The 25,205-nt window shown below is 37.3% G+C and overlaps 3 protein-coding genes across 3 annotated transcripts; all 3 read right to left on the reverse strand.

The window, feature by feature from the left end:
• Positions 1 to 1,233: 1,233 nt before the first annotated feature.
• On the reverse strand, positions 1,234 to 2,352 carry LOC110944218 (ATP-dependent DNA helicase PIF1-like). Its single transcript, XM_035990075.1, has one exon. It carries the CDS (start codon positions 2,350 to 2,352, stop codon positions 1,234 to 1,236), a length of 1,119 nt encoding a protein of 372 aa, XP_035845968.1.
• Positions 2,353 to 2,359: 7 nt separating this feature from the next.
• Positions 2,360 to 7,459, reverse strand: LOC110944216. Its single transcript, XM_022185928.1, has 7 exons — positions 7,366 to 7,459; positions 6,669 to 6,902; positions 6,144 to 6,410; positions 5,582 to 6,020; positions 4,521 to 5,461; positions 3,141 to 4,358; positions 2,360 to 2,898 (listed from the first exon to the last, which is right to left on the reverse strand). Exons 1-7 carry the CDS (start codon positions 7,457 to 7,459, stop codon positions 2,360 to 2,362), a joined length of 3,732 nt encoding a protein of 1,243 aa, XP_022041620.1.
• Positions 7,460 to 8,351: 892 nt separating this feature from the next.
• LOC110944215 (replication protein A 70 kDa DNA-binding subunit A-like) lies at positions 8,352 to 20,879 on the reverse strand. Its single transcript, XM_022185927.1, has 12 exons — positions 20,727 to 20,879; positions 20,364 to 20,631; positions 20,154 to 20,256; positions 19,870 to 20,000; positions 19,694 to 19,778; positions 19,450 to 19,576; positions 19,163 to 19,371; positions 18,954 to 19,077; positions 18,747 to 18,858; positions 8,881 to 8,981; positions 8,708 to 8,776; positions 8,352 to 8,609 (listed from the first exon to the last, which is right to left on the reverse strand). The coding sequence occupies exons 1-12, from the start codon at positions 20,877 to 20,879 to the stop codon at positions 8,352 to 8,354; spliced, it is 1,740 nt and encodes a 579-aa protein (XP_022041619.1).
• Positions 20,880 to 25,205: the final 4,326 nt, after the last annotated feature.

Genomic DNA, 25,205 nt, shown 5'->3' on the forward strand with positions numbered 1-25,205 from the left:
AAACTCAAAGGTAGAATTTGAAATGGAAAAGGTCTCAACATGTAGAGGAAAACATGTAGAGGCATATTGTCTTAATAGGTTTTTTTGTTTTATCTTAATAGGTTACGAAGAAAGGAAAACATGTAGAGGCATATTGTCATGCGGAGGTCAGTAAGGAGCTGATATGCAGGACAGAATTTGAAATGGAAAAGGTCTCAACAGATGGAGAGATAACTCGGAAACGGATGGTACGTTTATCATAAATAAACAATATGTAGTGATCAACATTTATTATTAACTTAGATTTTATTCTAAATATAATGTATGTGTTCAAAACAAAGGTAAAGGAAAAAAGAAATAGGGATGATCATGGATTGAAGATAGTGGAGGTTGAAGGAAAAGTTGTTGCAAAAACAACTACTGTTGAGAAAATTGGAAAATATGATTTCACAATGAAAGGAGAAAACCGCATGGTATGTATTTTTGACATAAAAATCATAGACTGAAATATTTTAACATGAATATGGCTGAATGAGTTCTTAAATACGGATTTGCATGCAGAGAATGCCTGCTAATGTTGTAAGAGCAGCCGGATTCCGAAATAAATCTCATAAGTTAAACGTGAGGAACATGAAGGGAAAAACAATCAAAATGAATGTTAGGTGCCAAAAGAATGGAAATGCTGTAAGGTATGCAATCGAAGGTTGGCCGATGTTCATGAAGGAGAATGGACTTTGTTTGGGTGATAGACTGCATTTCACATTTGTAAGTTCATCAAATCTCCTGATCTTGTCAAATGTGGATGGGGTTAATGCATGTTAACAGGTAATCTAATGATGAAGGTGTTTGTGTTGAACAAATGATGACTGTTTTGTGATCATGTTATTTGGTTTACTCTTTTTTGGACAAACTTTCTATGGTTATGATGTTTTATTTTGTTAGTAGGTAGTTTATGGTTAAAGACAACTACTATTATATCATCCAACAAAGTACCATAATTTTGAATGTAATTAACAGTTGGTATCGTGCATAAGTACTTGTTGGTTTTCAATGTCTAAATATATCTATTTACAAACTAACTTGTGTTTGTTTATATGTGGTTAAGATTATTTTTATAAGTTGTATGTGATATATATTACAAATGAAATGTATAAAAAAATATAAAGTAAAATGGAAATATAAATCTCGGAGTAAAGGAATAAATAATATGACAGTTGGATATTAATATTAAAATAATGAAACTATAAATCAAAACTATAAATTTGAGAATATCTCTTTGTATACAACATTTGTAGTCTTATTAGTAACGTTCCCCTCAACATCTAATATTAACATCCTTAAACCATCCATGCTTTTGACTCTTGAAACTGCAACATATAGTTGTCCGTGAGTGAAAACAGGCTGCTTTAGAAACAAACCAACCTTAGATAACGACTGTCCCTGACTTTTATTTATCGTCATTGCAAAACACACAGCTATCGGGAATTGCCTTCTTTGAAGCTTGAAAGGTATTCGTTTGTCAGAGGGGGATAGATTGATCCTTGGTATAAAAGTTCTAGTACCAATATTATTACCAGAAATCACTTTGGCTTCAATAATCCGATCACCAAGTTTTACGACTTGTAATCTTGTACCATTGCACAGACCGTTTTTCTGATCAAGGTTACGTAACAGCATGATAGGAACACCAACTTTTAAAACCAATTTATGATTCGGCATTCCTGAAACCTTAAGACCATTTAGAACATCGGGGGGGTAAACATTGTGTCGAATATGGTCAGTTACATTCTCAGATTGGCAGATGGAATCTGAACTTAGATACTCTTTATGATCACCAGGAAACATTGCTAATAAGGTACCATTTATCTCGTGAACAACGTCGTTCTTAGGAGCAAGTATGGCTCTTTCCTGAAAATAATTTGGATCATTGAACGATTCAAGTATCGAAGGATACACAAAGTTGATCAGATTACCAATAGGGTTAGTGGATTCAGTAATCAACAATTCTTGAGGTATATCAATAACAGCTTCTCCGTCGTTGCGACCACCAAGTTTTCCCTCGCCAATATCCAAAAGCCATTTAGCAAACTCTTTTGTCTTGTCAATATCACCATGATTCATGCCAACAGTGAGCCTCATGTTTTTTGTTAGCGTTAGTAACTTGCATTTATTCCATATATATGACGAACTCAGGGAAGCATTCACGATATCTTGTCTAGAGCCATTAGGAACAACAGGAAGAATCTGTCTAAAGTCACCACCAAATACAATTACCTTTCCTCCAAATGGTAAAGCTTCGCTATTTGAACAATCAGGCATCAATATATCTTTTAAGGTTCTATCCAATGCTTCAAAGGCATGTTTATGAATCATTGGAGCCTCATCCCATATAATAAGTTGTGTTTTTTTTTAAAAGACACGCAAGTTCAGATCCAGGCTTCATGCGGCAAAGAGAATCCTCATTTAGATTCAGAGGGATGGAAAATCGAGAATGGGCTGTTCGACCTCCAGAAAGTAGCAAAGAAGCTATACCGCTTGAAGCAACATTTAAAACAATTTCAGACTTACTTCGAATTGCTGCCGACAATGTCTTCCAAAGAAAGGTCTTACCGGTGCCACCATATCCGTAAACAAAAAAGACACCACCTTTGTTTGTTCTAACAGATTCCATAATCTGATCAAAAACATTACGTTGCTCATCTGTTAAAAGTAGTAACATATTATTCAACTCATCTTCCATGGTATTTTCGAAATAAGATAACTCCTCGTTGATCAATCGATTGTTAGACGAAGAAATAGACTCATCATCAGGATAAGGCATATTTGAATAGTTCCTCAGAGATGAATTATTACGAAGTAAGAACTTCTCAATCTCTAACAACGCCAAATTCTTTATTTCTTCGTCAGAATAATTTAAATCTGCAAACAAAATTGAAGATGTATTTAATAATACAATAATTCTTTATTACTGTCAAATATTAAAGTATATTTTGGTAAATATGATATAAATGAAATTGAAGTGTAAATAAAAAAAAAATTTGTACAAATGAAGTTCTTTTTATTTCATTCAGATAAAAAAAAATATCAACAAAAAATAATTAATTTAATAAATATATTAATTGAATATTAGATAACATGCAAAATTTAAAAAAAAGACATACCATCAACATTCAAATGTTTTTCTTGTCTATATAAAATGTCATCCGATAAATACGTCCATGTTTTCTCCCATACAAAATCAGGTCTAGACAAACTACCAGACATCAGCATTGTTCCAAATAACGTCCGTAGATAAGTAGCACTTCCATACAAATTAGCTTCTTTGATAGCTTCAATGTACTCGTTATCATCATCCAAAAGCCCTAGCGCATAGCATGCGTCCCTGAAAGTTGGATACAAAGTACCATTTACAGTACGAATATCTTCAAAAGATTTTGGTCCCTTTACTTTGTTCAATAATATTCTGAGGTAGTACGCTTCACCAGCTGAAGGAAACACCGAATGAATCCTACCGATTGAAGGATGACGTTTCCTTATATCCCAACTGCGAGTTCTTAATTTAAAAACAAACTTTGATGGAAACTCAACATAAGTAAGATTACGTGCCTCAGGTAATTTTTCGTTACACTTCATCCAAGATAAGAACATAGTAGAAGCAACAGATGGTTTGTTAAGAACCTCGTCAATGTCATCGTCTGCGCCATATACTACGTTTTGCTGACCAGGTAAATGGAACGGCAATCGAATAACTGCTGGATATCGATAATGAATATCATAGGAAAAGATCCTCCAAACAGATTCGCATGCAGAAATATACCGGCAATCGTAATACTTTTCTATCTCATCGACTACAGGTTCCTGCTCATCCTGATTACCACTTTCAACAACTCTAAGAGTAGTTCTATCTGGGCCTTTGTTAATGTACTTGAACAAATATTTGATAGAACCAACTTGATTGCACCATTCAACGTTAATATGCGCCTGGTATCTTTTTAACAGCACTTTACTATATGGAACAACATATCTATTGTCTACGTTCACACGTGATTTAACAACAGATAGGCCAGAATCCCTTCTACGATAAACTGGAAATCCTTTTTTATCCAAACATGTTTCGTTAACAAATTTCTTAGGAAACTTTTTGGAACACTTACGATCGATCATGCAAGGACAATTCATATTGAGAGGACCACACGGACCATGAATCATGTAGTCTGCCACAAGTTTATATAACTCTGGATCCTCGGCTATGTCTGGAATTTCGGCAGAAATGATTGGATCTAGTTGGTCAACAGATAGAATCTTGCTGTCAGGATGCATGAATACACATATGTGTGCATGAGGAAGTCCGCGTTTTTGAAACTCAACAGTATAGACAACTACAGAGTACAACAACAAAAATATAATAAATTAGAAAAAAAAATAAAGTAACTTATATTATCAACATTAAATATAGATTAATAATAATAATAGTAATAAAATATAAAGTAACGTTATTTAAAAACAGTAGTCTTTAAATGTTATCGTATAAATAAACATACCAGAATTAACTCTACCGAGCAACTTGCCTTCTTTCAATTCTTTTGTTATGGAATCTAGTTTTATCTTGAAAATTCGACACAAAATGTCCGGTCTATCTTCAGGCCTTATCGTCGTATCTTTTAAAAACCTTTGCACCTCCGGCCATTTTGGATTACACGTAATAGTGATGAAAAAATCTGGATACCCAAACCATTTGCACAAAGACATTGCATCTAAGTAATTTTGCATCATATATCGAGAACCGCCAGTAAAGGAAGATGGAATAAATATACGTGTTCCAATTTTTGACATATCTTTTTTTCCAGCATTACTTGCATTCTGAATATTCTGAACAGTTTCTGACCTCAAATGAGTTTGTTGTCGCCGTATGTAAAACAACCTTTCACTCTCAATCATAGTGTAAGCATCAACAACAAATTGTTGGAAAAGTCTTTTTGCATTATGAATCAAAGAAAACTTATCGACACGATCTTGTAATCTATAAGCAAAGAACTCACGCATAGTACACATTGCACGTTTGCTGTTCGTGTCTGGATTGAGACCTCTATGAAGAATGTCAACCCTGTACATATCTTCTCCGTATGGAAATAGAAGAGGGTATTGTAGAGAAAGATAAGAAGGATGTAATTCACTTATGCGCTCAATCCGACCAGATCTTCTTTTCACTACTATATCACGATTCTCAACAGCTTGAGTCAGATCTCCAATAACTAATGCAGCAACTTCAGAAGCTTCAGGAAGGTTATATGTCCTACCATCTTTGGATCTTTTACCAATTAGACAAAGCTTCAAGTCGATGTAAGGGTTTTCATTTAAACAATTTCTAGCTTGTCGATAAATTTTAACCAAAGCGTTGTTAGTGTCTAACATAAGTGTAAGTTCCTCAATGATCTGAACATCAAAAGCTGACTCAGCTATTGTAAAAGAAGTGTTTGAGCCCCTATAAAATTAACAAAATGTATGGATTAACAGCGATTTTATATGTATTACTAACATTAATATCATATAAAATAAATCGACAAATATAGGTAATTATAAAGACTATGAAATTAATACATACCCAACAGCATTTTGTCGATTAAATATTTCATTATCTGTGTCGTATATATACAACTGGCTGAATTTTGGCTCATTTCCATCTTCAGGTAATAGACTCCCAATAGTATGATAATTTTGACCACTTAATCGAAACACATAAGGTGCATTTCCACGGTTGATAGTTTTGTCAATCCTTCCTCCCATAGATGTAAATGAGAACATAGAATTATAACGCCGAATGTTTTTTAAAAAGAATTTGCTCTTCGCACTGACGCCAACATATAGATCTTTCAAAACTTCAGGAGGCTGCTTAAAATCAGGTAACAAAACTTTACTGTATGAACAGCAAAGGAGATAGTTAGGTTTATTTCGCTTCTGTTCTCCCCTATCCACCTCTGCTTTCCATAGCTTTGCGCTACACGTTCGACAAACGATTATCTGGTCACCATGATCCAAGTAGTCTGTACATTTTTTTATTTCAGTTAAAAGATTAATGTTATTAAAAATAATAAATCTATGTTGTTAAAAAACAATATGAAAATAAACATGTGAAGCAGTAATAAGTAAAAGAGGATTAACTTTACCTTTTGAAACACCTTTTAAATGTTGATCAATGATATCAGCAAACTCGTTATCATCATCTGTTGTCAAATCAATAATAGGTATAGGTGTTAAGTTTCGTCGTTTTCTTACTAATTTACGCTTTCCTGATGACATTCTTATCAATGGTGAAGGTTCGTCTGATGCTATAACAGTATTTAGTGGAATTGTAGATGATGAAGAAGGTATCATGTCTGATGCTGAGTTGCTGGTAATGTTTCTTGGAATACCACTGGAAGATGCAATGTTTCCTATAAAAATTATTATAACAAATGATATAAAATCATATAATAAAAAACAAACTTAAAAAAATATATAACTTCGTTAACTATATATTAAAAAGTTTGATAATAATATTGTTAACTAAAAGAAAATTAATGTACTTAAATGACATGAATTAGTATAATTATATAGAAATAAATTTGTTATGCTTTTTAAAACACTTGATGATAGAAGAAAAAAAAATCTTATTTCATAATATGATAAAAACAACATTACTCGCGTCTTACCTGAAGTGAATTTAGATGAACCGGAAGAGACATTGATACTTGAGAGGACGCTAAAAGATGATCTATTCAACGTAAAAGTAGTGTTCGGACTAATATTCTCTTTATTTGTAGTATAAGAAGTTAATGTCGATTGAGTCTGTGTTGAATTTTTATTCAATCTTTTGCTATTCAAATATATACGTCTAGCCAACCTTCTTTTTGCAGCCTCATCCTTGTCTACATTACGTATAGAAACTAAAATGACATATACATTAGTTAAATTTATATAAATAGAAATTTTGTAATAAAGTAAGTAATATAGATTTGAAAATACCATTGGAAATATCATGTGAAGGATATGTTGAAAAAGGAAGATTTGTATTATGAATATCCGAATATGATAAAGCAGAAGAAAAATTGATGTTTATACCACGGCTACAAAATGATCTGTTATACATGGTAGATGTGGATGAACTTAAATTTTCTTTATTATTATGAGTTGAATAATTTAGTGTGGATTGAGTCTGCGATGAGGTTGTATTGAATCTTTTACTGTTGGAATGTATTCTTCTAGCTTTTGTTCTTTGAACAGATTCAGGTTTGTCAGTGTTGCTGCATATATCAACTGAGATGATATATGAATTAGTAAAACAATGAAATGAATTGAAAAGATAATTGAATTAATAATATCTCAAAAAAAAAAAAATTAAGAACATACCGTTAGATATATCAGACAAAGGATTTTCTGAAGTCACATTTATGTTACGTAAACCGGGACTTGATGCGGATGAACCTTTACGAATGTGAGACATTTTCTAAAATGAAAAATGTAATTACTTGTCATGTATAGTTGCACATAAGTTATATATAATATATAAAGATTGATAAAGTAAATGTATAATGAGGATAGAACACGTACCTTATATCACGTGAAACCGGTAAGTATAATAGAACACTTTTGCATACTTTGTCAAATTAGATGATGATGTTCTTTGTTGTGATAACAAATGATGTACATATAAATAACAATATATGAGAGTGTATTCAAGTAGTGAAAAGGAAATAACCTTAAATATGGATATAAATTTAATTGATAGTAATTAAGAAATATTGCATTATTTTGTTCCCTAAATTTATGAAAGATGCATTTAAGGTAATTAGACGTTTTTTACATAACTTATTAGTTGGATCATAAATAGATATGGAATGTAGCAAAATTATATATCCGAAAGGTATGCTTTCTATAATTATCACACCTTAACATATTTAACTAAAATATTATTAGTAACTAATAGTGGACACCATATATGATTCTAAAAAATATATTTAAAATAATCTTATTTCTTTTTTTTTAAAGATTGGAAAATTTCGATATATGTTAACATAATACATGTTCAACTTACATGATTAGTTATAATAAAAACCACATACAAAATACACATATACTATTAGTCAGTGTTAAAAGAAATGTAAAAAAAAGACATTAAAAACGAAATAAAATTAACAGGTACATTAAAATCACGATTATTTCTCATAACCAAACATCACAACTTTCGAAATTCTAAACATGTATTGTCCGGAAGAAACAAATAAAAACCATAAAACAAAACCACCAATTCAAACAATCAATTGTTTTAGACGACATCAACAAAAACCAACTTCTCAAAAGTCACCAAATATCTTAATGTTATGTAAACTTAAAAACTATTTCTCAACTTTAGGAATTAAGAGGTTCCTCTTCTCTGCACTATTGAAATCCTGAAAATCTCCTGACTTTTGGAGCTTCGTTGCAGATGTGTGAGAATCTTCTTCAACATCATAGACTTGAACCAAGTTTCGCTTCACTTCATCCTTAGCTAACATGGAATCAGGAGTATCAGTAACATCCAATGAAACAGGTGAAACGGTGCTCGCCATGTTAGAGACAGGAGTATTGTTTTCGATTCTTTTGGCAGCAGAGTTCTAACAAAAGACAAATTTAACAGGTTAGAAACGCATATCATAGTTGAACATATATATAATAAAACAAAGACGAAGAAAACAAAAATTCACACGAATACCTTGAAACCATCAGATGTCTGAGATTCAAATTCTGAAGCATCAATATTGAGAGACATATTCTGAGAAGACTGCATATTTTTTAAAATAAAAATAAACAAACAAAATATAAAGTCCAGGAAAGTAAAATATTTTAAACGTAAATCAATAAAGTAAGAAAATTTATACAACATACACTTATCTGTGAAGAGGATTGCTTCTCTTGAAGTACAGATATAACGTTAGGATCCACAGTCAGCTTCAGTATATGTGACACTTCGGAATTTCCCGGACAATCTTTCGATGTAACATGCGTGTACGTATACTATTAAATGAAAAAGTTGTGTATTGTTTTGATGTTCTATGTGATCTTTGTGCTAGTGTGTTATACGTATGTATATATATATATATATAGATATAAGAGAGTGGGTGTGTATGTGAGATGAACCGGAACCCGAAACCACAACCAAACCCGAGACCCGACTCGAGACCACCCGGTCTCGAGTGAACCGTGAACAACAAAAGGAGCCGGTTGTTTGGATTGGGCCGTTTGGGCCTTGTAACCGAGAACCCAACCCGGAAACCCCCCTAGCCCAACTCGGTACATTATATAAACCCAACCCCACCTCCCTTAACCATTTTACACACTCTCTTCTCACACTCTCATCTCTCACACAAAAACCCTAAAGTTTTAGCAACCAAGACCACTCTTCTCATCCCTCTCGGATCGACCCACAACAAGACCGCAATCGGATCTTCCCTTTTCTTCTCTCGGATCTTTGAGCTTCACACAACCGGTTAGCATAAACATCCCTATAGTTGCTTCGATTGTTTGTGTTGTTACTAAATGATGCTTGATTATTGTTAATAATGTGATGGTAGCTAAATGATGGTTAAAAATGCTTGGTCTATGTTGAAAATGCATGATATCCGATTTGTTTTGGTTTTTGTTAGAAGTTCATGATAGTCGGTTATAATGACATATTTTGGATGATTCGGATAGCTTATAAAATGTTGTGATATTCGGTTGTTATAATGAGGGTTTAGATAGATTACTATTGCATGTTCGGATTATTGTTGTTGTTCGTTTAGGATGAGGGTCCGATTGGAGGTTCTATGCAAGGTTTTGTGTTGTTTATGGTTGAATGTTGTTTGATTATGGTATGAACATCATGAAGAACAGTTTGAATGTGTTAAATATTTTGAAAATGCTGATTTTGATCCAAATTTGTGCACAAAACGACCAACAGACATGTTTAGTGGCATAGTACAACATTTACATGAAAATGCAATTTCATTGGATAGTACACTGCAGGTTCTAGAAGTTTGCCATGCACGTTATCACGGATTACGAGTCGCAACCTTTGGTTGCTACTCGAAACCACGCATGACCAGTCGAAACCTCCCAGTTGCGAGTCGCAATCAGCACCATCAAACCTGGTTGCGAGTCGCAACCACACCTGCTAAGTCGCAATCTCCGGTTACGAGTCGTAACCAAAACGTGACGGACCGAGACCGCAGTTACGAGTCGCAACCTCGGTTGCGAGTCGCAACCACCTTAGTTTCGACTGGGCTGTTTTGTGTATTGGGCTTTGACTGTTTTGCTGTTTTGGGCCTTAACGGTTGGGCCATCTATTGTTTGGGCTGTTTACTGATCTGCTACTGTTTGTATGTCTACATGTTACTGTATGTATACGTGTTCACTTGTACCCGACTTGACCCATGCTTGGTAACCATGCTAGGACGTGGTAACCAACGAGCTTAACCAAGTAACGTATCTTACCGAGCAACCCAAGGTGAGTTCACAACTTAAAAGCATGCGTCCCGGTGGTTTGGGACACGAGACTAAAACAACCCTATCCCCTTGTAAGGGGGATACCGTCTACATTCCTTCCCTAGTATTGGGAACAAACTTACTTTATCTTCCCTTGTATTGGGAAACCTTTTTAGTTAATTACTGTTTATACGGAATGCAATCAACGGCACTAAACGCAACTCTATCACTCAAGTCCCTACTACATAATACCGATTAGTCGCCGGTGCCAGGCGAACGGGTTATTAGTTGATAGCGCTATTTAGGTCTTACCAGCCTCACACCGTGCCATGGTATGGGATCGGTCGTGAACTAATGTACTCAGGCATCCGTCAATGATGATAGAACATTGACATCGGGGCATCCTGCGGAAACGCAAACGGTTACCTAGTGTTCGGTATTGGAAAAACAGTTTAGTCGCTAACTTTTGGGGTAGCTCCCCATGGCATGTATAAACGGATAAATTAACTGGTGAAACGAGTTTTTGGAAATTAAAACTGGACAACTAGTGAACTCACTCAGCATTATTGTTGACCCCCTTACTGCATGCTTTGCAGGTGGCCAGTGACTGGAGCAGCTGCTTGGGATGTGTAGTGGTCGTCTGCCCGTGTGTTGGGCATTTACCTTGTTTACCTTATGAACAATGTTTAAAACCGTTAATTATGCTCCCGCTACATTTTACTCTGAACTTGAAACTTTAAACTCTGAACTTGATATTTGCTAATCTTATGGTTAGTAAGTATTACTTTTGTTATCAATTTAGTTATTCAGTATAATTGGTGGCTGGATCCTGGTCAGTCACGCCCTCAAAGCGGGTGTCATCCGCGGGTGGATTTTGGGGGTGTGACAGATTGGTATCAGAGCCATTGGTTATAGTGAACTTGGTTTTAAAAAGGGGAAAAATCTTTTTGAGAAAAACCAGACTATAACCCGTGACTCGTGACGACACTACACTCCAAGTACAAGGCTCGACTTATCTGACCTCATAGCTCGGACCCATATTTGCTTGTTTGTTTGTCTTATGCTTCTGCTTTACTATACGTACTGGTTTGCCGGATTAGATAGATACATCTTCTCTCTTCTATCTTATTCTCGCTATCACACACTCATACTATGTTTTCTGGTTATGAAGACAATGAGTGGACGCGGACGAGGAAACGTCAACATGACTCAGGCTCAGTTTACTAACCTGCTCAACACTGTGGCTGCAGCTTTCGCAGCTCACCCTATAGGTAAACTTGTTGTTTTAGGATGTTTAGATCCTACCGCCACATCGTCTTTTCGCCTCTAAACCTATTTCGCTTCACTCCTCACAACAGGTCAGCCTGCACCTGTGCAACCACGTGTCTGTACCTTCAAGACCTTCATGGACTGCAAGCCTCTTCCGTTCAGTGGCACTGAGGGTGCCATAGGACTCCTACACTGGATTGAGAAGGTCGAAGCTGTCTTTGCTGTCTGCGAGTGTCCCCCTGCTAATTGGGTGAAGTTTGCTACTGGTACTCTTGAGGGAAGCGCACTTTCATGGTGGAAGGCGCAAATTCAAATGCTTGGTTTGGAGACTGCTAACGCTACTGCGTGGGAAGATTTCAAGGATATGATCAAGGAAGAGTACTGTCACAGGGATGACATCCACAAGCTTGAGAATGAGTACTATGAACTCAAGATGGTTGGGTCAGAGATTGAGACCTACACCAAGCTGTCCAACGACTATGCTGCTCTTTGTCCAAACATGTCTCGACCTATGTATCGAAGGATCGAACTGTACATCAAGGGTCTGGCTCCAGAAATCCGAAGCCATGTAACTTCAGCCAACCACACTACCATTCAGCCGATCGTTCGACTTGCTCACAAACTTACTGATCAGGCTGTGGAAGAGGGCAGGTTGCCCAAAAGGATCAGTGCTGCGGAAGGAAGTTCTAGTGATGGCAAACGAAAGTGGGATGGAAATCAGGGCAAGGATGCTAACCCTACTCAAGCCCCAGCTCAGCAAAGGAAAACTGACAACAACAAAGGCACTCAGCAACAGGGTGGCTACCGGGGAAACTACCCTAAGTGCAACAAGTGTAACAGGCACCACAATGGGGCATGCAACAAGGGTCAGTGTCAGCGATGCCACAAGATGGGACACGAAGCAAAGGATTGTAGAAGTCAGTTCCCGGCAAGGCAGAATCAGCAACAACCCCAACAGCAGCAGCAGCAGGGAAACAACCGGGCATGTTTTAAATGCGGGGCAACAGGGCACATGCGAAAGGATTGCCCTGAACTGAATCAGAATCGCAACAACAATCAGGGGGCTGGGGACAATGAGCAAAACAACAATGCTGGGAATGCAAGGGGCAGAGCTTTCGTGATTGGAGCTGGAGAAGCAAGGAACGATCCCAACGTCGTGGCGGGTAAGTTCCTACTTGATGATCGTTATGTTTCTGTGTTATTTGATTCTGGTGCCGATGCCAGTTATGTATCCCTTCGCATTAGTAAGAAACTTAAGCACTCGCCCGCATTATTAAGTTCTAAGCACATCGTCGAGATAGCTAATGGTAAGAACATCGAGGCCACGCATGTGATCCACGACTGCACCCTAGAATTGTCTGGCCATACGTTTAGTATCAATCTTTTCCCTGTCAAACTTGGAAGCTTCGACGTCGTCATTGGTATGGATTGGTTATCCAAACATCGCGCTGAGATCCTCTGTCAAGAGAAAGCAGTTCGTATACCTCGTCGTTCTGGTCAACCCCTCATCGTCAAAGGCAACAAAGGTGGAGAGGTCACAGGCATTATCTCGCTTCTAAAAGCCCAGAAGTGTTTACAAAAGGGGCACACCGCTATCCTAGCACTTGTCACCAACACCCACGAAGAGGAAAAGAGGATTGAAGATTTTCCTGTAGTACGCGACTATCCCGAGGTATTTCCTGAGGAACTACCTGGACTCCCTCCTCACCGTCAGGTCGAATTCCAAATCGAGCTAGCTCCCGGAGCAGCACCCATAGCTCGTGCACCGTACCGTTTAGCCCCTGCAGAGCTGAAGGAACTCTCTACGCAACTACAAGAACTATTGGATAAAGGATTTATCCGTCCTAGTTCATCACCCTGGGGAGCCCCAGTGCTCTTTGTCAAGAAGAAGGATGGCACATTCCGAATGTGCATCGACTATCGTGAGTTGAACAAGGTTACCATCAAGAATCGTTACCCTCTCCCGCGCATCGACGACCTATTCGATCAGTTGCAAGGATCGAGCTACTATTCAAAGATTGACCTGCGATCAGGCTATCATCAGCTGAGAGTTCGTAATGAAGATATTTCCAAGACTGCATTCAGGACTCGTTATGGTCATTACGAGTTCCTCGTCATGCCTTTTGGAATGACCAATGCGCCGGCAGTGTTCATGGATCTTATGAACCGCGTATGTAAGCCTTACCTCGACAAATTCGTGATTGTGTTTATCGACGACATCTTGATTTATTCGAAAAGTCATGAAGAGCATGAACAGCACCTACATCTTATTCTGGAACTCCTTCGCAACGAGCAGTTGTACGCCAAATTCTCTAAATGTGACTTCTGGCTTCGGGAAGTCCATTTCCTCGGCCATGTAGTTAATAAGGACGGAATTCATGTCGACCCAGCTAAGATCGAATCGATAAAGAACTGGCCTACGCCTAAGACTCCCACTGAAGTTCGCCAATTCTTGGGTTTAGCAGGCTACTACCGCAGATTCATTCAGGGATTCTCAAAGATTGCACAACCCCTCACGACTCTTACTCAGAAAGGCGTCGCCTACAAGTGGAATGCAGCACAGGAATCTGCTTTTCAGAGGCTTAAGGATAACCTCTGTAGCGCTCCTATTCTCTCGCTACCTGAAGGTACTGACGACTTTGTGGTTTACTGCGATGCGTCTATTCATGGACTCGGTTGCGTGTTAATGCAACGCGAGAAAGTTATTGCCTACGCCTCTCGACAACTCAAGACGCATGAAAAGAACTACACGACGCATGACTTGGAACTGGGAGCAGTGATCTTTGCTCTTAAGATATGGAGACATTACCTGTACGGTACCAAGTGCACTATTTACACCGATCACAGGAGTCTCGAGCATATCTTTAGGCAAAAGGAATTGAACATGCGACAGCATCGATGGGTCGAACTCTTGAATGACTACGAATGCGCCATCAAATACCATCCGGGCAAAGCCAATGTCGTGGCAGACGCCCTCAGCCGAAAGGACACCGTACCAAAGCGCGTGCGAGCGCTGCAACTTACCATCCAGTCTAACCTCCCTACCCAGATTCGAAATGCTCAAGTTGAAGCATTGAAGCCGGAAAACATCAGGGCTGAGTCTCTGCGAGGGTCGAGACAGCAACTAGAACAGAAAGAAGATGGTGCTTACTATGTAACAGGGCGCATTTGGGTTTCATTCTATGGAGATTTACGTGAACTCGTGATGGACGAAGCCCACAAGTCCCGCTACTCGGTACATCCTGGTTCGGACAAGATGTACCACGACTTGAAGACTACATACTGGTGGCCCGGCATGAAGGCCCACATAGCAACATACGTCAGCAAATGCTTGACTTGCGCGAGAGTCAAGACAGAATACCAGAAGCCGGCAGGCCTACTCCAACAACCAGAAATCCCGAAATGGAAATGGGAGCAAATTTCCATGGATTTTGTTACAGGGTTACCTAGATCTCAACGCGGAAACGATACTATTTGGGTAATCGTAGATCGATTGACCAAGTCCGCGCACTTTCTGGCTATTAAGGAAACGGACAAGTTTTCTACCCTGGCGGAGATTTACTTAAAGGAAGTAGTTTCGAGGCACGGAGTGCCAACCTCAATTATTTCCGACCGAGACGCTCGATTTACTTCGGAACTGTGGCAAGCTATGCACAAATGCTTTGGCTCACGTTTGGATATGAGCACTGCTTATCACCCACAAACGGATGGACAGTCCGAACGCACCATCCAAACCCTAGAAGACATGCTTAGAGCGTGTGTGGTCGACTTTGGCAAGAATTGGGAGAAGCATCTACCGCTAGTGGAGTTCTCTTACAACAACAGTTACCACACTAGTATTCAGGCAGCACCTTTTGAGGCATTGTACGGTCGTAAATGCCGGTCACCTCTCTGCTGGGCAGAAATCGGTGATAGTCAAATCACAGGCCCAGAGATGGTGGTAGATACAACGGAAAAGATTGCCCAGATCAGACAACGCATGGCGGCAGCTCGTGACCGTCAGAAGAGCTACGCTGATAAGCGTAGGAAACCATTGGAATTTCAGGTCGGTGACCGGGTTCTACTTAAAGTCTCACCCTGGAAGGGTGTGGTTCGCTTTGGTAAACGGGGCAAGCTTAATCCGCGATATATCGGACCATTCGAAATTACCGAGAAGATCGGTAAGGTTGCGTATAGATTAAACCTGCCTGAGGAACTGAGTGCGGTACACAACGTTTTTCACGTATCCAACCTGAAGAAGTGTTTGTCGGATGAAACACTTGTGATTCCTTTTAAGGAACTAACGATTGACGAACAGCTACACTTTACTGAGGAACCGATTGAGATCACTGATCGAGAGATCAAAATCCTCAAACGTAGCCAGATACCTCTTGTACGAGTCCGTTGGAACTCGCGACGTGGCCCAGAGTATACCTGGGAGCGGGAAGACCAGATGAAGCACAAGTATCCCCAGCTGTTCCCTAACGAAAATCCCAGCACTGAAGCTACGAACGAATTTCGGGACGAAATTTCAAACTAACGGGGGGATGATGTGACACCCCGTTGAAACGCTTTCACTTACACTAGCTTGACAGTGGCTGCCTTAACTTTCGGGACGAAAGTTCCTAAAACTTGGGGATAATGTGACACTTCGGAATTTCCAGGACAATCTTTCGATGTAACATGCGTGTACGTATACTATTAAATGAAAAAGTTGTGTATTGTTTTGATGTTCTATGTGATCTTTGTGCTAGTGTGTTATACGTATGTATATATATATATATAGATATAAGAGAGTGGGTGTGTATGTGAGATGAACCGGAACCCGAAACCACAACCAAACCCGAGACCCGACTCGAGACCACCCGGTCTCGAGTGAACCGTGAACAACAAAAGGAGCCGGTTGTTTGGATTGGGCCGTTTGGGCCTTGTAACCGAGAACCCAACCCGGAAACCCCCCCTAGCCCAACTCGGTACATTATATAAACCCAACCCCACCTCCCTTAACCATTTTACACACTCTCTTCTCACACTCTCATCTCTCACACAAAAACCCTAAAGTTTTAGCAACCAAGACCACTCTTCTCATCCCTCTCGGATCGACCCACAACAAGACCGCAATCGGATCTTCCCTTTTCTTCTCTCGGATCTTTGAGCTTCACACAACCGGTTAGCATAAACATCCCTATAGTTGCTTCGATTGTTTGTGTTGTTACTAAATGATGCTTGATTATTGTTAATAATGTGATGGTAGCTAAATGATGGTTAAAAATGCTTGGTCTATGTTGAAAATGCATGATATCCGATTTGTTTTGGTTTTTGTTAGAAGTTCATGATAGTCGGTTATAATGACATATTTTGGATGATTCGGATAGCTTATAAAATGTTGTGATATTCGGTTGTTATAATGAGGGTTTAGATAGATTACTATTGCATGTTCGGATTATTGTTGTTGTTCGTTTAGGATGAGGGTCCGATTGGAGGTTCTATGCAAGGTTTTGTGTTGTTTATGGTTGAATGTTGTTTGATTATGGTATGAACATCATGAAGAACAGTTTGAATGTGTTAAATATTTTGAAAATGCTGATTTTGATCCAAATTTGTGCACAAAACGACCAACAGACATGTTTAGTGGCATAGTACAACATTTACATGAAAATGCAATTTCATTGGATAGTACACTGCAGGTTCTAGAAGTTTGCCATGCACGTTATCACGGATTACGAGTCGCAACCTTTGGTTGCTACTCGAAACCACGCATGACCAGTCGAAACCTCCCAGTTGCGAGTCGCAATCAGCACCATCAAACCTGGTTGCGAGTCGCAACCACACCTGCTAAGTCGCAATCTCCGGTTACGAGTCGTAACCAAAACGTGACGGACCGAGACCGCAGTTACGAGTCGCAACCTCGGTTGCGAGTCGCAACCACCTTAGTTTCGACTGGGCTGTTTTGTGTATTGGGCTTTGACTGTTTTGCTGTTTTGGGCCTTAACGGTTGGGCCATCTATTGTTTGGGCTGTTTACTGATCTGCTACTGTTTGTATGTCTACATGTTACTGTATGTATACGTGTTCACTTGTACCCGACTTGACCCATGCTTGGTAACCATGCTAGGACGTGGTAACCAACAAGCTTAACCAAGTAACGTATCTTACCGAGCAACCCAAGGTGAGTTCACAACTTAAAAGCATGCGTCCCGGTGGTTTGGGACACGAGACTAAAACAACCCTATCCCCTTGTAAGGGGGATACCGTCTACATTCCTTCCCTAGTATTGGGAACAAACTTACTTTATCTTCCCTTGTATTGGGAAACCTTTTTAGTTAATTACTGTTTATACGGAATGCAATCAACGGCACTAAACGCAACTCTATCACTCAAGTCCCTACTACATAATACCGATTAGTCGCCGGTGCCAGGCGAACGGGTTATTAGTTGATAGCGCTATTTAGGTCTTACCAGCCTCACACCGTGCCATGGTATGGGATCGGTCGTGAACTAATGTACTCAGGCATCCGTCAATGATGATAGAACATTGACATCGGGGCATCCTGCGGAAACGCAAACGGTTACCTAGTGTTCGGTATTGGAAAAACAGTTTAGTCGCTAACTTTTGGGGTAGCTCCCCATGGCATGTATAAACGGATAAATTAACTGGTGAAACAAGTTTTTGGAAATTAAAACTGGACAACTAGTGAACTCACTCAGCATTATTGTTGACCCCCTTACTGCATGCTTTGCAGGTGGCCAGTGACTGGAGCAGCTGCTTGGGATGTGTAGTGGTCGTCTGCCCGTGTGTTGGGCATTTACCTTGTTTACCTTATGAACAATGTTTAAAACCGTTAATTATGCTTCCGCTACATTTTACTCTGAACTTGAAACTTTAAACTCTGAACTTGATATTTGCTAATCTTATGGTTAGTAAGTATTACTTTTGTTATCAATTTAGTTATTCAGTATAATTGGTGGCTGGATCCTGGTCAGTCACGCCCTCAAAGCGGGTGTCATCCGCGGGTGGATTTTGGGGGTGTGACAGTATACCATACTTATGGATGTTATACTTCAAGACGTAGCCAGTAACATCTATTTTAAAAGCAGCAGTCTGGCCAACCAATGCGTCTACTTCAGCAGGAATCTTCATGGAATCAGAACGCTGAAAAATAGTATAATTTTAATCATTTATGAAGAAATATGAATTTCTTTTTAAATATAAAACATAACCAATACGAATACAAAAATAAAACTTACAAATTCAGGGTTAGCAGTAAGAATATCATCAACAGACTTTCCTAACAACTTCCGTGCTTCACGATCAAACAAAGTAAGTGTAACAGAAGCTGATGGGTCTTGAACTCTAAGTTGAATCTTAAACCTATTGAAATCATAAGTCCATATTTTGAAACCAAAAAAAATATTATTGATGAAAATTTGAGGGTTCAAAAGGTGTATTGACTTACTTGAGAGAAGAAGTTATAGTTTTAAAAGCACAACGATCAGATACACAGGTAAGAACCTCCTTTGTAACAGCTGAACCTGATTCCTGGGTATCCTCACTCAGATTAACAACTTTTTTGATCTTCTTGTTACATCTATTACAACCCTCATAGAACCATCCTTCATCTTTGTAAACACCCAGTATATTACCCAGAACAATGACCTTGCAAACCTGCATATTTATATGACAACATAAAAATATATAAAGTAAAATTGTAGGGTAAAGTTTTCAATTATCAAAAAATGATACCGTCTTAAGCGAAAAGACATCACAAATATTTAAAAAATCTTTGCTTTGCAAGATTTCCTCTTCAACAGATTTTGCCATGGAACCAAGGCTCGTGGATTCAGAGACTTCAATCGAATTTTCAAACAAACTGTTTAATACAAAAAAAATAATGTATATTTTAATAAGTTATAGATTCATCATGATATTGATAATAATTCAATCGATAAGATAAATAAGAAATAATGTGTAGAATCTTTTTTCATACCGGTTTCTGAACTCATCGACTTCAGGACAATCATGATTGCAAAAAAGACGACTAACCGTGTATGAATTGTTAACATACGCAACCCCTAGAAAAAAACAGTGGAAAGTTAGAAATAAAAAATATATAATATAAGTAAGATTTTAATAAATAGAAGTTACTAAAGAAAGAAAACAAACCATTCCACCACTTGACCTTGCCAAACTGCAATATAATGATTGCATGAATATTTTTTCCTTTGATACTCTCAAAAAACGACAAAACTTTATCACAGTATTGATCCCACAGAGTAAGAAATACCGTCCGACCCCTAAGTAATTAATCAAATTCATAACAAATTGGTAAAAATAAAGTTGCATAAGTTTCATTATATAAGTATGCTAAAAATATACAAACATATGTTTCCTATCAATTGTAACAATAATATGTATACTGGATTCTAATAAAATATTTAAATGCTTACTCCAGATCAGATATCTCTATAGTAACCTTAACAGCTTGCTTTCCAGTTGCTTTGTTATTAACAGTCTCTTTAGGAAATGATCGAATCAAATAACCAATAACATCTACAACAATACAAAATCGATCAATAAGATGAGGATACAAAATGAAAATAAAAATATTAATGAAAAAAACAATAACATCTTTTGAAAAAATATTATAATATACATACCAACTGTAGAGTTTGAAATAGCATTACTGTTCAAGATGTCCGGAAAACTCAAGAAATCAAAACCATACGGTGATCCACCAATATCTTCACATGGAATAACTTCGGTTGTCCCCTGGAAACATAGCCTATTTTGATTGTCAACATACCTGTACGTAGAGTTATTAAAACCTATAGTTGGATTCCTGATAATCAAACATTTCTTTTCAACTAATGACGGGCGAAATTGTGGTAAAACTCTATTCAAGCATGCTGCCTCCATCTTTGTCCCCTGTATAACGTATGAAAACTATACTTAATAAGGTATAAAATTTAAAAAAAAATCATATATATATATTGATAAATTGGTCAAAAAAATAAATATACCTCTTCGTCCATTATAATCATGTCAAATGAGTATAATTGACTGGGATTCCTCCTTTCAGGGTGTTCCCAAACCCTGATCACCCTAACCTTGACAGAAAACTGCTCTTGAAAGGCATCAACAGCTCTCAACATAGCAATGTTATGGTTCTCCATTAAATCTATCAGACGGCATAAAACGTATTTCAATACACGAATCAAGATAACTAAAGAAGAATGAAACAAAGTAACACAAACAAAATGCAGAAACATTTTCGAAGGACAGATAAAGTTTAAAAAAATTCTTTTAAATCAAAGATGTTTATCATATGGTTCTATAAGAATTGTAAGATGAAAAATTAGAACGTAACCAAATAAATGCAGTAATATGAATGACACAATGCGGAAATGAATGAAGTTTTGAAATAATATTTATAGTACCAAAATGAAAAGGTATATAAGGAAACAATCAATGATTATAACAAAAAAGATAAATATTGAACAATCAAGAATCAACAATCAGCATCAGCAAACAGCAATCAAGAACCAATCAATAACATCTTCTAAATCAATACCAAAAATATTAAAATTATGAATATGGACAGTATCAATTTGAATATTATTTAAAAAAATAGATTAAAGAATTATTATTGATAAAATCAATTTGAAACTTCTTCCTTAAAATAAATGAAGATTTTAAATGTATCATTAATAACATAAACACAATGTACGGTTATTATTATATATATTTAAATAATATAGTAATCACCCTTCATAATAATTACATATTGTTTCTAAAAATAAATAAACCTATTTTACTTATTTTATTCAGCTTATATAGATAAGAGCGAAAAGTATGATGAAGACATATATATTAATCACTTTTTCGATTACATTTTTTTAATTAATGTATAATCGAGTCAGTTAAATAGAACATAAAAAGCAAATAAGTATAATTGTTGTAACACCTCGAAAAATTTCGTCCAATAATGTCTTGACACGTGTCATAAGGTTCCGGTATGTGAAAACATACTTTAGGAGGACTAAAAGTGACAAACAGTGAAAACTATGGAACGTAAGGGTCCAAAGTGTCAACAATGGATAAATAGGCTCTATGATAACCCTACATAATGTTTATAACCTTAAACGGATGGTTCATGGATCATACGACGCGGAAATTGCACAAAAGTGAAGTATTGCAAACTATAGGGGCCAAAAGTGTCAACATGTTTAATTTATACCTCTGAGTGAACTTTTGGCAGACCCGAAGCTTCGTAAAGCTAAAATATACTCACTAGAATGTGTGGTTAAAATTTCATGAAGTTTCGTCAACGTATGAGAAAGTTATGGCCAAAACCGTAACTATAGGGGCTAAAAGTGTCAACATGTTGAATTTATACCTCTGAGTGATCTTTTGGCAGACCCGAGGCTTTGTAAAGCTAAAATATACTCACTAGAATATGTGGTAAAAATTTCATGAAGTTTCGTTATCATATGAGAAAGTTATGGCCAAAACCGTACTTAAGGGACTAAAAGCGTCAACGTCGAATTTCAGGGCTTTTCGGTTGAGCGCAAAGTTATCCGAGGACATTACCATGTTGGTAAATGTCCCAAGGTTCTTAAAAACCAGATTTGGGGGTTTACGAGTCAAAATAAATAGCCGAAACCTCGCGTGCAAAGACAGGGACCAAAGCTGCCAATTTTAATTAAAGTTTGGCAGCCCCAGGTGCAGAATTGCGATCAGCTGCTGTTAAGTCCGAAATTTTGAGTGTTTGACAGCTAATATCACCTCCCTTATGCACCAATGGATGGACATGCAAGTATAGACACATGTAGACTCCTTACAACATCTGATTTCCTTTATAATTCAGATCAAAGCTCACATTTTGGGCACTTGAGTTAGAGAAACAAGAACACCCACAACTTGCAAAAAACTCTCAAGCATTTCCAGGAGCAATCTGATTGTCAAGGCAGCCTCCAAGTGTTATCTAGGCATCAATAGGACCTTTGTAAGCTTTCAATTCGTTCTTTAATCCGTTCTTGTTGTGATTATTGATAAAAGTCAAACTGGGTGTTCATAACCTTTGACTTTCCGATTAAACGGATTTCTTTCAGTCATTTCTCGAATTGAAACTTGTTATAGATTGGTAATTATGTGGGAAACAAACCCTCTAAAGGGTACTCTCTGATTCCCACTACATGCATGTTAAATGTCGAGTCAAACCTATTTCTAAAAAGTCAACAGAAACGATTTTTGAGAAAAATGACATGAATAATGATATAGATGACATGCAATCTGATTGATCATCATAAATAACTTGTAATACATATAAGAATGTGTTTTAATCATCATCAACTCGACAATCTATAGTATAGACACGAATCGGAACCGAAAGTCTTGTAAAACGATTATTTCGTAGACTATCGATTCGGATTCATACATGCATGTTCGAGATCTGTATTGAAAAGCATTTTTGACCATTTTTATTTTGGTTAAACTTTCTGGAATTTTTGTTAATAAAGTCTATGCTTAGCCTATTCGAATGCATGTTTCCGATTTATGCATAAAGTTGACTATCTTGCCCTTTTTGATATAAAACGTGATTTTTGGAAAAGTGAAAGAGTAGAAATCTTTATTTTTATTATATAAACTTGCACCGAAAATTTCGGATCAGTTGGAGGTCCAGATTGTGAGTTATGGCCATTAGCGTAAAACTATATTATAAATTTACATAAACGGCCCTTTTCGCGTAGAACCCGTTTCTGGCCACGTTTTGATGCAAAACTTTTTACCAACTGATGTATTATAATATTCTGGGAATTTTGATGATTTTTAATAAATTTTTGGCTGAACGGATCCCAGATCGCCTAGCTATTTCGGGTTATGTCGGTTTTGACCGTTTAGGCCATAAAATGAGTTTTACACATCCTTTTGACCCGAAACCTTTTTCTACTGATTTTAAATGTTAAATAAATTATTTTAAGTATTCTGGAAATATAAAAATCTCAGATTTATTGTGAAAACCCGAAAACGCCCTTAAATCGCATATTTAGCGTTTTAAGCGCATAGTAAGCGTTATACTTGTTTTAAACATTTAAGACCTATACCTACTGATGTAAATTACATATTTTCATATAATAACAGTAAGTATAATAATTTGAACTCAGGTTTCCAGTTTTGGCATTTTTAGCCCTTGTGAAATTACTAAATTGCCCCTACGGTGCATAGTTTGGTTTTAAATGATAAATTTGATATATGGGTCATACCCTACTGATATAATATGTTATATTAAGTATATTTACTGTATGAACCAGACCCGAAACCCAGATTTATAATTTTACCCTTTTATTATCTTTTAAATGACCAAAATGCCCTTCTAAGGCATAAATTGAGTTTAAAATTATCCCGGGCAATATAGAACATAACTTACTGATATAATATCATATTTTAAGCATATTATCTCAGGGAACTTGCATCTGAATCATTTGACTACCCGTATCGTCCTTTTCGCGTTCGGTTCGGTTTACGTAACTAGTTTGCGTAAATTGACCGAAACGGGTCAAACGATATCATTTTTATTTCAAAATCCAGAATGTATTTAGTATACCCAGATTATACAAGTATTCAAACTTGTCGGGTCTAAATCACATTCTATCCGGTCTTTCGCTTAATCGTGCGTAAACCGTATCATTCCTAAAACTAACCGGTCAAAGCTTAGGCTTAAATAAAAGACCCGTTAGGAATCTAATAGGTTAATTATAAACCTTTGTTCCAGATTAGGAGGCCCGGTAAAAGCTACCACCACTTATCGTTTGAGACTTATACTTGCTCAGGTAAATACATTTTGACTTATTTTCCCTATACGGGCTTGGGGTACGGTATTTAAAATACCGCTTGATCGGGCGCACAAGTCCTGCTCCTTATAGGTGTTCAGTCTTGAATAGCTTGTGCGACTTCGTTTAAACAGTTTTGTCTTACTTAAAAGGCTTTGGGGGGTTGTTGACCGTGTCCCGGATATCCTTGGCATTATCTTACGAGATGGCCACGACCAGAGCACGGGGTGTAGGCGTACACCCGTCGTGTATAACTCTTTAATGTGGTGTGTCAATTAAATCTCTAGCCCGGACAGTAGATCCCGGGCCACCAGAGATATAAGTGCATGTAATTCGTTCACAAGTTTATATTATATAATTATCCCAAGTTAATAAAAATATTTATGCCTAGTGCATTTAAATAAATTTTCAATCATTTTCAAAATGAGTCAGTCGATTTGTATTTACCAGTGTAAACTGACGTATTTTTTCCAAAAGATTAAGTGCAGGTACTACACGAAAATAGGCTGGCTGTTTCCTAAAGAGCGTCCACAATAGTCTCGCAAACTCGGACGACAATTATCTGTTGAACTGTTTTATCTTATTTTATTTGATCCGCCTGTGGATCCATTTCAACGACTGTGATATTTATTATTACACTTTATTAAAAGTTGAAATGTTTCTATTCTG

The sequence above is a fragment of the Helianthus annuus genome, chromosome 5 (assembly GCF_002127325.2).
Source record: "Helianthus annuus cultivar XRQ/B chromosome 5, HanXRQr2.0-SUNRISE, whole genome shotgun sequence".
Classification (NCBI taxonomy): domain Eukaryota; kingdom Viridiplantae; phylum Streptophyta; class Magnoliopsida; order Asterales; family Asteraceae; genus Helianthus; species Helianthus annuus.

Excerpts from the sequence above, each read along its gene's own strand:
- LOC110944218 (XM_035990075.1), bottom strand. The coding sequence starts at position 2,352 with ATGATTCATAAACATGCCTTTGAAGCATTGGATAGAACCTTAAAAGAT.
- LOC110944216 (XM_022185928.1), bottom strand. The coding sequence starts at position 7,459 with ATGTCTCACATTCGTAAAGGTTCATCCGCATCAAGTCCCGGTTTACGT. Across the intron at positions 6,903-7,365 it reads TTTGTCTGATATATCTAACG|TTTCTATACGTAATGTAGAC; the intron begins GTATGTTCTTAA and ends ATGTCATTTTAG. Across the intron at positions 5,462-5,581 it reads AATCGACAAAATGCTGTTGG|GGGCTCAAACACTTCTTTTA; the intron begins GTATGTATTAAT and ends TTAATTTTATAG.
- LOC110944215 (XM_022185927.1), bottom strand. The coding sequence starts at position 20,879 with ATGGAGAACCATAACATTGCTATGTTGAGAGCTGTTGATGCCTTTCAA. Across the intron at positions 20,632-20,726 it reads TGATTATAATGGACGAAGAG|GGGACAAAGATGGAGGCAGC; the intron begins GTATATTTATTT and ends TACGTTATACAG. Across the intron at positions 19,779-19,869 it reads CAAGGTCAAGTGGTGGAATG|GGGTTGCGTATGTTAACAAT; the intron begins GTTTGTTTTCTT and ends GTTTTTTTCTAG.